Source organism: Sturnira hondurensis, unplaced genomic scaffold, assembly GCF_014824575.4.
Source record: "Sturnira hondurensis isolate 20B ecotype Veracruz unplaced genomic scaffold, ASM1482457v3 Scaffold0008723, whole genome shotgun sequence".
In the NCBI taxonomy this organism is placed as follows: Eukaryota; Metazoa; Chordata; class Mammalia; order Chiroptera; family Phyllostomidae; genus Sturnira; species Sturnira hondurensis.
In genome coordinates, this window is record NW_028081354.1 from 461,396 (window position 1) to 476,311 (window position 14,916).

At 55.4% G+C, this 14,916-nt stretch overlaps 1 protein-coding gene across 10 annotated transcripts in view; it reads left to right on the forward strand.

The window, feature by feature from the left end:
- Nucleotides 1–14,916, forward strand: part of ATP2B2 (ATPase plasma membrane Ca2+ transporting 2) — a 467,640-nt gene that overhangs the window by 445,870 nt on the left and 6,854 nt on the right. For 6 of the 10 annotated variants that reach the window (XM_037055587.1, XM_037055588.1, XM_037055586.1 and 3 more), the window contains 6 exons: nucleotides 132–238; nucleotides 746–937; nucleotides 3,564–3,777; nucleotides 5,457–5,668; nucleotides 5,812–5,919; nucleotides 7,759–7,941. In XM_037055587.1, the coding sequence (XP_036911482.1) occupies nucleotides 132–238; nucleotides 746–937; nucleotides 3,564–3,777; nucleotides 5,457–5,668; nucleotides 5,812–5,919; nucleotides 7,759–7,941 (1,016 nt within the window). Of the gene's footprint in view, nucleotides 1–131; nucleotides 239–745; nucleotides 938–3,563; nucleotides 3,778–5,456; nucleotides 5,669–5,811; nucleotides 5,920–7,758; nucleotides 7,942–9,707; nucleotides 9,884–13,942; nucleotides 13,998–14,916 lie in introns of those variants that run through there. The other 4 variants (XM_037055591.1, XM_037055594.1, XM_037055595.1 and 1 more) reach the window with 2 other exon arrangements.

A 14,916-nucleotide genomic window follows, 5' to 3' on the forward strand; every position in this document is an offset into this window, starting at 1 on the left:
CTGGGAACAACCACAAGGGGCAGGGGTGGCAGGGCAGAGGCTAGAGAGGACGCTGTGCCCAGCCCAGTGTCCTGGGGATCCTGCCCCATGGAGCACCCACAGCCCTGAGACACACCTTCCCCATCCCACAGGCATCATCGACAGCACACACACTGAGCAGCGGCAGGTGGTGGCTGTGACAGGAGATGGCACCAATGATGGTCCTGCACTCAAGAAGGCAGACGTGGGCTTTGCCATGGTAGGAGCGGCTTGCAGGGGGCCCAGGGCAGCATCTGGCAGGAGCTCATGGGCAGAAGGTTAAGGGACCATAGACAATACAGCCTCAGGCTGTCAGTGCAGGACCCCCAGTTCACCTCAGCTCATCCAGTATCCACCTTATGTGCTCAGGGCTGGTGAAGCTCAGCCTGGCCCCCAGGGTCTCCCAGGAAGGGCAGAGGGAGGTTCCCTGCACTAATGGATCTGGGTTGGGGGTGGGGAAGGGACCAGGAAGAGGCTTCCTGAAAGCAGAGGCCAGGGGGCTAGGTCTGTTAGGAGTAAGTGTATGTATGTGTGCAACACATGTGTGTGTGCAACACGTCTCTATGTACCTGTGCATGCTCCCAGGTGATCTGGCAGTGCTGGCAATTGGGTGTGTTTATGTGGGGGGGTATGTAGAACTGAGGATGTGCAGACAGTGAAGACGGTGTTACTAGAGCTGCTTGCCTCCTCCGTTGACCCACCCAGGCTCCTGTCCCCATCCCCACAGGGCATTGCAGGCACAGACGTGGCCAAGGAGGCCTCGGACATCATCCTGACAGATGACAACTTCAGCAGCATTGTCAAGGCAGTGATGTGGGGCCGCAACGTCTATGACAGCATATCCAAGTTCCTGCAGTTCCAGCTGACAGTCAACGTGGTGGCTGTGATTGTGGCCTTCACAGGTGCCTGCATCACGCAGGTGGGTCCTCCGAGGAGTGGGCCAGGTGAAGCATGCCAGGGCCTGGGGAAGGGCGGACACCCACATGGGAGACCCAGGTGGTTGTGCCCATCAGTGGAGTACCCGCTAAGGGCCAGAAACTGCTTTACAGACCTTGGGGCAGGCACCAGCCCCGTGGGGCAGAGGAAATGAGGCTCGGAGACATGGCAGGGTTTGCCCAAAGTTGCCCAGCAAGTGGGAGATGTCAGGCCTTACTTCACATCTGCCTGCTGCAGGCACAGTCCAAGCCCCTGCTCCAGGAGGCAGGGGAGGCAGTCCTCACGGAAGGTGGAGCTCCTAGCCTCATAAAGGACCAGAATGAGGCAGGCAAGGGAGATCTGGCAGCCAGATGGGGGCAAGGAGCTGGGAGGGCTAGTTCTGACATACAGTGTGTTGGGTTAGGCCTGTTTGCCTGGGTTCCTGAGGCCAGTTGGGGTCAGCAGGAGGGAGTCCAGGCCTCTGTGTCACTGGGAGAGGCAGTTGTCTGTTGGGATCTCAGTCTGGGTCTTGAGCAGCTGCAGGTCCTGAACCCAGGCAAAGCTAACCACAGGCCCCAACATCTGCAGCTTCACTGCTTCCTCACCCAGTCCCATGCAGCAAGAAACAGTGACGATCCCCATTTTACCGGGGCAGAAACTGAGGTTCGGAGTATGGACAGGCCAAGTACCTGCCATTGCCTTTCCCAGGGGCTGACCAGGCAGGTCTGGGGAGGAAATAGGGGTATTCCAAGCCCTGGCCCCTCCTAGTGGCCCTGTGGGCAGACAAGATTCTGCCCACAGGAAACCCCCAGAGGACCAAAGGCCACCACTGACCTGAAGAGCCATGTGGCCCTTAGAACACTGCTCTCCTCTGTTTTGTTCTGATCCCTTGGGGATACACATGGCAGTGCCCAATACTCAAGCCCTGAGAGTCAGAGCCTGGGGGTGGCTGAAGGTGTCCCTTCTGCTCCCAAGGGCCTCCTCTCCTGGTCTGTGGATGAGAAGCTCCCTCTAGTGGTGGCTTGGGGAACACCCCACCACATGGCAACTCACAATATTTCTCAGAGACCAACTGGATGCCAGATGGGGAAACTGAGGTTCTGAGAGGACTGTCAGTTTGCATAAGGTTTTAGATTGAGTTGGGGGCAGGGTCATGGAGGCCTTGATGGGGATATCGCAGGCACTAACCCCAAGGAGCATGTAGTAAGCAGTGAAGGCTGATGGGTAGGAAGAAGCTGCAGGGTGTGGGGAGCATGATGTGACTGTGCCAAGGCAGATGTGGGAGAGTGGGCGGGAGAAGGGGCTGTGATAAGCACCTAGGAGGTGAGTGAGTGTCCGGGTGCAGACAGAGGGGGCCTCAGCAGTTCCACAGAGAGGACAAAGGGACGAGGAGCAGCTCAGGGTCTGTGAGCTTCCTGGAGGAGGTGTTTCAGCAGTGGATCAGGCTAAAGCCACAGGGAGAGGTCTGGGCTGGAAAGAGGGTGATGTTGGGGAGAGGTGGGCCCCTGCCTTGCAGGGGAGGCAGGTTTAGAAAGAGAGCAGGGCCTGGGAAGGAGCTATAGGGAGCGCAGATTTAAGAGGCAGGGAAGAGGAGAGGCAGCCTGAGGGAGATGGAGGAGGAAAGGAACGATCAGAAAGAACGAGGAGAGTGGGGTCAGGGGTGCAAGGAGGAGGCGGTGGCCAAACGCCACAGGAAGGCCAGTGAGATGAAGCTGGGAAATTCATTCCTTGACTGTGACAAGTAAGGCACTGTAGACCTTGGGGAAAGGCCTTTGGGGGGCACGGAGAGGCCATAGTCTGGCTGCCGAAGACATGGCATCCAGGGCTATGAGGAAGGAGGGGGAAACAGATTGCGCAACTTTGGACAGTGTAGACGGCGTGACATGGTTGCACAGAACAGTGTGGATGTGCAATCCCGGTCTCGGGCAGAGAGGTTGGAAGGACCCCCCGCCAGACTGCGGGCAGTGGGAACCTAGAGGGGTACAATCACTGATGGGCTTTAGCTCCTGCTGTTACTTAAGTGCCCAAATTTTCTACCATGAAATCATGTTATTTTTAGAATCATACATACACACAATTGCTTAACTTAAAGTGAGATAAAGGGTAAAGAGAAAGTGAGTAGCAGTGAAAACAGGACAGGGTCATGGGCACTGCTGGTGGGAAGGAGAGACCTGAGCCATTGACAGCTGAGAGGAAAGAGGTACCAGGGAGGCTCTGGACAGAGGGAAGTGGAGGAGAGGGGGTTCATGCTAGAGGTTGGGAGGAGGTCTTGGCCTCAGCCTAGAGGTGAGACTCATGGAGGGGAGGAAGGATGTGGCTTAATTTGCCAGAGGGCAGAGACCTGGTGGCCATTAGGGGCGGGGGGAGGGGGGGATCCATTTTGTCCTTGTGGGATAACACAGCCAAAGTGGGCAGGTCTGGGCTGTTCTCCAGGGAAAGCCTCAGGAGCCTGCTCTGCGCCTGCTCAGGGTCTCAGGGGTAGGCCAGACCCACTGGGCAGAGCAGCCTCAAGGCTCCAGCAGGAAGCTGCTTAGTCGCCAGTGATAAGCCCCATACCAGGCACTTACTTGGTAGCAGCAGGTGGGGCCAGCCTCTGTTGTGACAGCCCTCTCCACGGTCGCTGTCCCCAGGACTCCCCTCTGAAAGCTGTGCAGATGCTCTGGGTGAACCTCATCATGGACACGTTTGCCTCACTGGCACTGGCCACTGAGCCGCCCACCGAGACCCTGCTTCTGAGGAAGCCGTATGGCCGAAACAAGCCCCTTATCTCGCGGACCATGATGAAGAACATCCTGGGCCACGCCGTCTACCAGCTCACCCTCATCTTCACACTGCTATTCGTTGGTGAGTCCCCACCCCACCCCATGTGGGCACCATGCCCAGGCCCAGTGTCCTGGATTCACATCTGCCGTCCTGTTTGCGAATGGGTGATGGATGCTCAGGGAGGTGGAGTTAGTTGCTCCAAGTCACACAGCAAGACTTGGGCAGAGCCAGGCTCTGTGCTGTGTCTGGCCAACCCCAAACCCAGGCTTTCCCCACTGGTGACAGCTCTGAACGTTGACTATACACCATGCAAGGCAGTGCCCAAATGCCAATGAATGCCCCTCAGGCCAGCCCCATAGGGGCCTGTGGCTCTTGGGGGAAGGGACTGGCCCCTTCTCTGACCCATTCCCACACATTACCCTTGCCCCGTGGAAGATATCCTCAGTGAGGCTTCCTCGGAGAAATGCCACACGCCTGCCTACCCACCAGTTATTTCCACAACACGTTTGTTTAGTTTGCCAGCCACTCCGTGAGGCAGGCACCATTGCCATCACCCCACATTACAATAGTAGCATTGAGCACAGAGAGGTGAGGTGACTTGCCCAAGCATATGCAGTTGGTCTGGGGGGGGGATTCTGGGCAGAACCAAGTCTGGCTGGGGCTAAGACTGGCCTGGTTTCCATGGGTGCTTCAGAGATGATCCAGGCAAAGCCTACCCCCAGATAATAGATGAAAAATAGAGGCCCAGAGAGAGGAAGGGGCTTGTCCATGGTCACCCAGAAAGTTGGGGACAGTTGGGAGTCCCCAGCCTGGGCAGACTCCCTCCGCATGAGCCTCCTCAAGCTGGACTTTCAACACCAATGAGCAGTTGCCTTGAAGTCCAGAGTGCAGATGAGGGTGGGGCGTGTATCTCGTTCCTCAAAGGACAGTCATTTTCCATACATTTCAAAGGGGATATGTTGGCAGGACTGTCGTCAAGATCAGCGTGAACAGCCTTGGGAAAGAGACTCGCAGAGAAAGCTGGAGGCAAGGGAGGGGAGGGGAGGGCAGCCCCCTGGCTCACTTGCTGGCTTTCCCACTTAAGCACCCACCCTCAGGGGTCTTGGGTTCAGCTGAACACCTCACACCCAGAAAACCCCACAGGCCCACCTGGCACCGCCTTCCACAGGCATGCCATCAGCAGATGGCCACATAGCCCCCGGGGGGCTACTCTGCCCTCTTCCGTGTGACAGCAGGTGTAAGAAGATGCAGCACCATGGGTGAGTCTGGAGCCAGCCTGGCTGAGAAGCCCCAACCTCCATGTAGAAATTGATATTTATAATAGCCCCATGAGTTTCCAGAGGTCTCAGCAAGGGGCGTGCTCTGTTACAAAATGCAGCACTTTGCAGGGAGTCCAAAGCCATGGCCTCTCACCAGCTATTCCTTGTTCACCCCAAGTCCTCCCAGTCCAGAGGAGTTTGTCAATCAGGGTCACTTTTTATAAGCAGTGTCACTTGATGAGACAGCCAGCACTCCACCTTTATCCTATTTCTGCAGAAAGTGGAAGACAGTGCACCTGTCCTTCTCCCCCAGAGGATACGGCTTGTGTCAGCCCTTCACTCGCACTCACAGGCACCCACAGCACAGGCCTCCCCGTCCCCGTGTCCAGAGCACACCTGCTGTCTGGGCTGCCCACCCTGCTGCTCAGAAGAGAACCCTGCGCCACGCCCAGCGTCTCCCCCAGGCGGGCCCCCGCTCAACTCCCACTCTGGGCTTGGCAGGTGAGAAGATGTTCCAGATCGATAGTGGGAGGAACGCCCCCCTGCACTCACCACCCTCAGAACACTACACCATCATCTTCAACACCTTCGTCATGATGCAGCTCTTCAACGAGATCAACGCCCGCAAAATCCACGGGGAGCGTAATGTGTTTGAGGGAATCTTCCGGAATCCCATCTTCTGCACCATCGTGCTGGGCACCTTTGCCATCCAGGTAGCCAGGCTGCCACCCTAACCTGGGCCCGGGCGGTCAGTGGGCAGCCAGAGCCCCGCCACAGTCCCTGAGAGCCCAGGCCTGTGAGCTGGCCCCTGACGGCCTGTCTCTCCATCTCTGTCTCTGCCCCCTTTTGCCTCCAGATAGTGATCGTGCAGTTCGGGGGGAAGCCGTTCAGCTGTGCTCCGTTGCAGCTGGACCAGTGGCTGTGGTGTATATTCATTGGGTTAGGAGAGCTCGTCTGGGGTCAGGTAAGTTCTGGGTAGGATGCAGGAAGTTCCTCTTAGCAGGGGAAGGGAAAGAACATTGGCCGGGGAACCCGGGAGCCCCGGGAATGGGTACCAGTTCTGCCAGGGGCTTGCATATGACCCCAGAGAAGCTCCTCCCTGTCTCTGAGCGATGGGAATTGGCCCAGGTCCCCAGTGCTTGTCATTTGGGTTCCATCACTACGATTTTTGCCATATTTCTAGGTACCACTGGTCCTGTTTTTTACTTAATGTTTTCATTCAGTCACATCAGGCTTTTTCATTTGAAATTTATTTTAAAAGACAACTTTATATTACTAACATGAGTAGAAAATCAGTATCACTTGACAGACATAGAAGCCAACAGAAAATAATGTAATGAGCACAATGTTACTAAACTAACTGGATGCCACAGCCCACCAGGGCTCGCAGCCTAAGGGCGGCTGGTTGTTGAAAAGGGAGGTCAGGTGTGTGGTGGCACTGATGGTGTAGAGGGGAGGTCAGTGAGTGGGGATCAGACACCGGCGGAGGCCCCTTAAGAGGCCCCAAGGGAACATGAGGGCAAACTCTGCCCCATGGCAGAGCTACTCAGTGCTGTGTCTGCGGCCATCAGAGAGCCTCCTGACTTTGGGGACCCCTGAGCTGGAGGCTTTGCAGGAGCCCTTCCAGCTGTGACCCCAGAACAACTCCCACCAGTTCCCTTTCCCACGGCTGCCCAAGTCGCCAAGGCGCACACGCACACACACCCATCACTGTACTCACACGGTGCAGCTCAGACACCTTGTCCAGGGAGTGGTGCTTTCGAGACATGCCCTGAGCTCCTGGGCCTGAGCCAAAGGGCTTGTCCCAAAGTGCCCTGTTAGCCAGGCAGGGGCCCAGTGGGCCTGAGACCATGTTCTTGCCTCCAGGCTGTTCCCAAGCTTTAGTGAAACACTCCAATGACAGAGATTAACTAGATGATAAAGAACAAAGTTCAGTTTCATCCCAAAGAAACTTCTTTAAATTTGGGGGCTTCTTTGGAGAGTTGATAAACTGGATTTGACTTAGTAATCCCATTTCTGGGGCACCACAGCCCACACTCTTAGAGAGCTCAAGCTCTCTGGGCGAGCACACTCCTAACACCTAAGGACGATGCCAGCAGGCAGTGCCCACCACACACCCCAGGGAACCCCTGGGGCTGGGTGTCCAGGCCAGCCCCTGGCTATCCCTGCAGCAATGTAAGGGGCCTCTAACCTCTGGCACCTCCACTTCCCCATGGCGCCTGCCTCTCCTCAGCCCCATGGACAAACCCTTTGGAGGAAAAATAAACATGAAGGTGCTCCCCCTTCCCACATTGCCTCCCCTTTTGTGGAAGGTAGTCATTCTCAAAGTCCCTGAATTGGCTCCCGCCAGGGCACCCAGGCCTGTGCCCCTGTTGCTCAGGAGGAAGACGCAGGACCTAGTGACCTCAGCAGTGAGCCCAGCCAGGCAGGCTCATGCACAGCAACTTAGACACAGCATCTCACTTACCCTCCAGCCCTGAGAACTGACCTCAGCTTACAGATGGGAGACCAGAGCTCAGAGAGGTTAAATGACTTGCCCAAGGTCACATGACCAGTGCAGTCTGGAGCATTCAAAATCATATCTGCCCAACTCCTGAAAGCAAAGATTTTCCACTGTGTCCCCCTGACTCTGGATGAGGGAGTGAATGAAAAAGCAAATTAATGAGAGATTTAAAGATTGGATTGGGAGGAGTTAAGGAGTGAGTTGGACATGTAACCAGGTAATTGGGTCAGAGGAAGGGGAGGTAGGGAGTCTGCCTGAGGGACCAGCCCCACTGCCCTGACATTGCTGGGTCCCCTGCAGGTCATCGCCACCATCCCAACCAGCAGGCTCAAGTTCCTCAAGGAGGCAGGCAGGCTCACACAGAAGGAGGAGATTCCAGAGGAGGAGCTCAATGAGGACGTGGAGGAGATAGACCACGCTGAGCGAGAGCTGCGGCGGGGCCAGATCCTATGGTTCCGAGGCCTGAATCGGATCCAAACCCAGGTACAGGAGGCTCCCAGGGCTGGGCCCACACCTGGCCAGGTGGGCAGGCGTGCTCCATACCACCTCCCAGGGCCACAGAGGCCAGGGTCCAGACCTGCTCTCGCCATCTCACCGACTTCTTACACACCTGCCTTCCTCACACACACTCCGAGTAGCTGCTGAAGAAGCAGTGGCCTCCTCAGGAACGTTCCACCTCACCCTCTTGGCTAGCAAGGGGTCAGTCAGGGATCCAGGGGATTGCCCCGAGGGTAGGGGAGGAGTTGACCCTGACAGCTGAAGTGATTGAGGGACTCCAGTCAGGGGGGCTGGAATCAGAGCTACAGGGCCACTCCAGGAGGGACAGTGCAAGGCTAGAGGCTGGGCCCTCTGGGGCCGGGATGGTGGCTTCGGGCCAGGGTTGGCCCCAGATTCTCCTGGGGTCAGGGACCAGCCTGTGAGGTCTAGGGGCTTATACACATTTGCACCCGTCCTCTTCCTCCACAGTGGGCTTCAGGTTTCAAGACAGCTCTGTGGAGCAAAGCTTGGTTTTCCCCACGCCTACAGACACACACGCACACACCAAAGACACCTGCAGACACACATCCAGCCAGAGCAAGTTCCCCCCCAAAAGAGACTGAGTGGCTGTGCCACACGCACAACCAGGCAGCATACCCACCACGCGCTGCAGGCTCTCACAGGAGCCAGCCCCTCGCCCCTCCTCCAAGGGAGGGGCTGTAGTTCACGTCATGCTTCCACAGCCTCATGAAATGGGGGATAGAAGGGTCTCTGAAACTAAGAGACGGCCAGTCTCTTACCCAGACCACCTGGGAGAGCTGCATCCGGCAAGCTCATGGCCTCCCAATGCCCATCACACTCTGGGAAGTTGCAGAGCCCCCACTTCCATCCCGCCTGGTGGTCCAGCACTTCATTTAACAAACACAACAAAGAGTAGGTTACCTGGGCTGCCTCCCACCCACAGTGTGCTGTCCCAGGCACCTCATTGGCCTCCTTCACTCCCTGAGAGGTAGGTATGCCTCCTCCAATTTCAGAGGTGACTGAAGTTCAGGAGACAGCCCTTTCCGAAAGCTGGGATGGGGGACAGAGGTGGGTTTCAGATCCAGGGCCACCTGATGCAGCCTGGGCTCTCCTCCCTGGCAAGAACCCAGCACCCAGCCTTCCGGGGCACCTCTCAGTGCACGAGGCCCTGGTGCTGTCACCAACCCAGCCGAAAGCCTTTCAGAGGTCTCCAGATTGCAGGACACCGGGACTGTAGTATCTAGAGTGGACACAAGTGCCTTTCCAGGCTGGCTCTTACAGCAGTGTGGGCCAGGTGCTTTGCCACTCACAGATAACCCTGCCAGGTAGGTGGCATTGCCCCTTCTGAAGGACAAGAAACTACACTCAAGCACCTAGCTCATAAGTGGCATGGCCAAGGTCTATCGACCCAGAGCCCCCTCCGTGCCACTCAGGTTCCACCCCTCTTGCTTCCCAACTCCATGTTTCATCACCCCCAGCCCCCAGCCCGGCCCACTGGCCCCTGCGCCACTAGAGCAGAACAAAGGCCGAGCCCTGTGTCCTTCTGGGGACCCCAGGGCCTACAGACAGGCCCGGAGCTGAGCAGACGTCTGTCAGAGCCTTGGAGTGTGTCTGGTACTTTTTGTTTTGGTTTCAGTGACGTTGTCATTGTTGCCGTGGCTGCGGCTGTTCTCGTGGCATTGCGCCTGTCAGTCGTGTAGCTGTTTTGTTCGTTCTCCTCGCAACTTGTCTCGTTCTCTCCTCCGTTGCAGATTGAAGTAGTCAATACTTTCAAGAGCGGGGCCTCCTTTCAGGGGGCCCTGCGGAGACAGTCCTCCGTCACCAGCCAGAGCCAGGACGTAGCCAATCTCTCTAGCCCTAGTCACGTGTCGTTGTCCAATGCTCTTTCCTCTCCGACCAGCCTTCCTCCTGCTGCAGCTGGGCGTGAGTGTGAATCCTCCCCGCCTAGGGCGCCACTGACAGCGCCAGGCGGGCCGGCGGGCAGGGGCCGGGGTGCCAAGGACAGGGGGGCAGCTGGCCACAGCTAGGCCTGGGGGCTGAGGGGCCACAGTCGGTCAGGCAACCACAGCCAGCCATGGGGTGGCAGTCACTTGGTGGGCCAGGGTCGGCTGGGGTCAGAGTCAAGGATTACAACCAGTCAGTCAGGGGGTCGCAAAGGTTGCAAGTGGTCAAAAAGTCGGGGTCAGTCAAAGGATCACTATCCGTCAGGGAGGTTTCAGTAATTAAATGTCCCAGTGCACTACAAGGCCACAGCAGCCAAGGGGGAGCAGTCAGCCACAGGGTGCAGGCCATGGCTGGGTCATACTCAGTCACAAAATTAGTCTAGGGTCATACTCAGTCACAAAAAGCCTGGCCCACAAGAACAAAGATCAAAGTTGGCCAGGAGGTCACAGTCTGCAGTCAAAGTCAGCGAAGAGTTACCATGGGTCAAGGCCCTCAGGGTCACAGTCAGTCACAGTGGGGTTCAGCTAAGAGAGGGGTCACTGTAGGTCAGAGGTCACAGACAATCTGAGGTCCCCAAGGAGATCACAGACTGGAGGCTCTGCGCCCAGTGGTTCAGAACCCTGCCCTCCCTCCTTGCACACCTAACAGCATCAGCTGCTTTACACACACGTTTCCCTGCACACTGAAGGTCTGACCTCTTCCTAAAAGGGACACGGCCCCTAACCCATTCAGCTTGACCTCAGGTAGAATGCAGTGGGCTAAGCTTCACATCTTGGCTGGGTACCAGAAGGCCCTAAGGGATCTGGTCTAACCCTTGGCTTCCTGCCTTCCTTACCTGAGAGACATCCCGGGGCCCTGACCCCTCCATCATCTCCCTGCTGTGAGCTCATCTCCTCAGGCCACCTCTTCTGACCTGGGTCTCTCATCTCTGGCCTTGTCTAGATCTTTCTGAACTCTTGTGGCTTCAGGTCCCTGAGAAAATAAGAAGTCTCTGTTTACCACCTGCCTCCCTTTCCTTGTCTCCAGTGAGCCCCTTTTAAACAGCAAGGGAGCCCATTCTGGTCCTCTCAGATGGCTACAGTGTACTCATCTAGCCAGCCCTTGGGCCTCTTTGAGGAGGAACAGACTCCAGACCTCATCTTTTGATGCTTTATCAGGTGCCTCTACCCCCATCCAAACACAAAACATCATAACACACATCACCAGCCACTGAGAGGAGAGGGCCTGTGTGCTGGGTGGGAACCACGCCGTCCGGGCCCTCTGGCAGGAGGCGCAAGGCACAAAGAGCCTGCTCATGGCTTGTGCCCACGTCCCATGACCTTTCAGTGGATGCAGTTCTGCCAGGCATGCAGAATGAGAAGAAGCATGCAGGAAAGGTGGGGAAGCCCCTCCTGGTTCATTCATTAGCACAAAGCCATTAACACAGTGATGGGGAGGCCAGACTAGCCAAGGTGAAGTGCAGGTACATCTGAGCAGGTGGTGTCCAGAGTCACATTTCCATGAGGTATCGCTAGGAAATCACTGCCAGGCTTTCTCAGGGCAGGAAGCACTTTGGTCCCATCTTAACCCCTTCACATCAGAGACCTCACCTTGGTGGGAGGCCCTCACTCAGCTGACCAACTTCTGCATCAGCTTAGCTCTGGCCTTGCTCAGTGACGCCTCCTGTCCTACACAGTGACCAAAAGTGTTCTGTCCTGGAGAGCCACTTGGGAAAGAATCCGTTCCTTCTGGTCCCTGCCACCCTGCTGGTAACACCTGTACCCTACATCCCTCTGGCGGGGTCTGACCACTGGAAATCTAGCTTCTGAGTGCACACTTACTTCTTTGTCCCGTCTTGCTTCAGCCTCCTTCTTGAAGTGTGGCACCTCACAATGGCCACAAGGCTCTTTTTGAGAGCCAACCTGGCATTTCTGCCTCACGTTCTTTGTCAGTCTTCCCTTAGCTCACCCCCCTCCTCTTAGCTTCCACAGTCTAGAATAGCTTCCACAGTCTAGGAGAAAGAGCTCCATCATCTCAAACCTTGGCAATTGAATTCTCATCTGTTCTTCTGTCATTATAAAATCATTCAGTAAGAATGGTCCTGGGACCATTCTTAGCACTTCCTGGTCAGCTCTTAGCACTTCTTCAGAGAAATGCCCATTTCTGTCCACACTTCACTTCCTATCTCTAAGCCAGTCTCCTTCCAGACCAGATTGATCCCCTTTATCCCATGGTGACCCCAACTTTCAAACAGTCTTAGAAAAGGAGCCCGTAGGCCTTGGCCTTTCATTCTCTCAAAGGACCCAAAGGGGCTGGTCAGGCTCAACTCCCTCCCCCGCAGGCACCACCTTGCCTCTCCTCCAGGAACCACGCCTCCCTAAGACTCTTACAGTCCTACCCTCTCTAGTAGACTCAGTCTATAATTCTGGGTCCCTCCTTGGACTCTTTCTTTGTCTTATGGTCTCAAAAAGAGCCTGGCTGTCCCCTGCCCATGGGTGCTGGTTCCAAAGGGATCACAGACTCTGTGGTTTCAACACACACGTTTTGGTCAATACAGTCACAAATGCAAACTCTGAATAAATATTCCCTCATTCCTCTTTTGCTGAAATAGTTTTGAAATAATGTCACATCCTCTGCTCCCCAGTCACTCTGAGGGCCCTCTAAATACCAAGCAGGGTCCCTTCAGAAGCCAAAAGGCTTTCCTCAAACAGGGAGGTATGAAGCAAGTAGCTAGGCAGTAAGACTGGGCGAGATGGGCTGCCTCCCGTGTCTGAGCAGGGTCTTCCTCCTGAGGTTCTCTAGCAGAGAGGATGGCCAGGTGCATGCCAAGTCAAAGCCCCTGGGGCTTTGTGCTCTGAAAGGAGTCAAACCACTGTCACCTGGTTTTATCAAGAACTGGCCACAAAGGCCAGGGGCTAGCCAGTGTGTGCTTGGGCTCACTTCTGACTCATGGCATTGCAGTGAGGAACCCCACCACCACATCACAGGTCCCTCCCCCAGCACCACTGTGACGTGGGGGGTCCTAAGCAGGCAAATGCATGTGATGAGAGACCAGTCCTATCGGACTGGCATCTAGAATGTTCGGGAGGGAACTCCAGTCTACTCTCTCACTTTCCTTTTCTGACTTACTCAAAAACAAGTTTGTTTTTCCCTCAGAAACTTGATAACACACCCCTAATACCTTATATTTGAGCCTCACCCAACATCTTCCCAAGTAGGTATCCACATCCTTCACTTCATATATGCCTCGCAACTGAAATAGGAGGGCGGGGGGTCTGCTAGTACAGCCATTTAACTGAAACAGACACTAAAGCTCAGAGAAGTGGACTGACTTGCCCAAGATCACACAGAAAGTGAGGGGCAAGAGGTTGCAAAGTTCCTCATTTTCCCCACCATTCCACACCACTTCTTAGACAGGCCCACAGACTGGAATGCACAGAGGCTGAATTTCCATCCCAGAACCAGTGCCCACACTCACAGCTTCATCCACCAAAAGAGCTCCAATTCTCTGGGGTCCAGAGACCAGGAAGGTTGTTTCTCTGCTCTTGAATCTCGCCGGCCTGGCAGGGATGGGGAGAAGGGCACCTTCCCCCTGGTGATTAAGAACAAAATCAGTGTACAGCTCTTTCATCCAAGGCCAAGCTGCACAGCCCTTCTGCCTATTCCCCTCAATTCCTATCCCATCTCAAGCCAGCTTGGTACTTAGCAAGTTTGGAGCAGGTTCCATGTTCATCTGTGAGAGTCCTGCTCCTTCAAACCAACCAAGCTATGAGCATCGGATGCCTACCCCCAGGACCGGCCACTTTCTGGACTCTGCCCCTGCTAGACAGGGCCTGTCCTACTCCCATGTCCCCTTCAGACTCTGGGTTCTGAGGACTACAAGGGCAAGGAGTGTGCTGCTTTTAGGGGGAGGAGTGAAGGGAAGGAAAGCTGGACCTCTCAATAGCATGTTGGTACACAGTTCAGTGCAGTCTTGGGTTGTTGAGAAAAATGGCTTGCTTCTGGGGTGGGGGGACCCTAGACCTCTCTGCTTTCTGAATATTCCATGTGTTTGTTTCCCTAGAGGGCTAGAGAACCCTGGACACAGAGTTCAGCAAGAGAGAGTGAAATTAAAAGAGGTTGTGAGTCTTTAACCTTGAGCCTGAAATGAATGTGAATCAATCCCAGACTCTTGGCTTCCTTGAAGCCGGGTAAACATTCGAGTATGTTGAACCATCCCAGATGGGGCCTCTACATTTCCTCAGAGCCCTCCACCACGTGCACGGGCCTCTTGATCCCTTTGTGCCGATGAAATCAAAACTTCTGAGACCTCTCTTTCCCCACACCCTATGCCCAAATGTGGCTGACACCACAGCACCCCTATCAGGGTAGGCAGGGAGGAGAGATGGAAGAGCTTTTTTTCTTCCCATATTTTTTTCCATTTCAGCCGCGCAGAGAATTGAAGTGGAGACTTGAGATGGCCATGGCGGGTGTCCCAAAAAGTCTTGTCCCCACAGTCTTGTCCAGAGCAGTTCATTCTTTCTGTCGTCTCCATGCCAGGGGGAGGGCAGGGGGCCTGCATCTCATTGTGTGTCATCCCCTCTGCATTGTCAGTCTCACGACAGGGTCCTGCTACCATCCCTCCGCCTCCACCAGGTGCTCCTGCTGGCATCTTACTGCAGTTCAGCCTCAGAACATTCTGGGCACTAAGCTGGGTAGCTACTATGATAATTAATATTCCCATTTTACAGGTAAGAAAGCTGAGGCCAGCAACACCTTTTTTGCTGTTTTCACTTACTCAAGTGTAATGGCCCACTACTGACCAGGATCTCAGAATACTTAATAACATCTACAGACCCACAGATAGGGAATCCAGAGAGAACAGAATCTCAGGGCAGCCAAAGAGCCATCACAGAGAGCCAGCACTAAGGCCCAGCCTCTGGCTGGCTCTCACTCGGCACCAGATGCTTCTTTAAATCACAACTCCAACAGGCAGGAGAGGGACAGAGATGCTTTTAAAAAGACAAGGAAAAGTCAGAACTGGTGAGGGCTGACAAC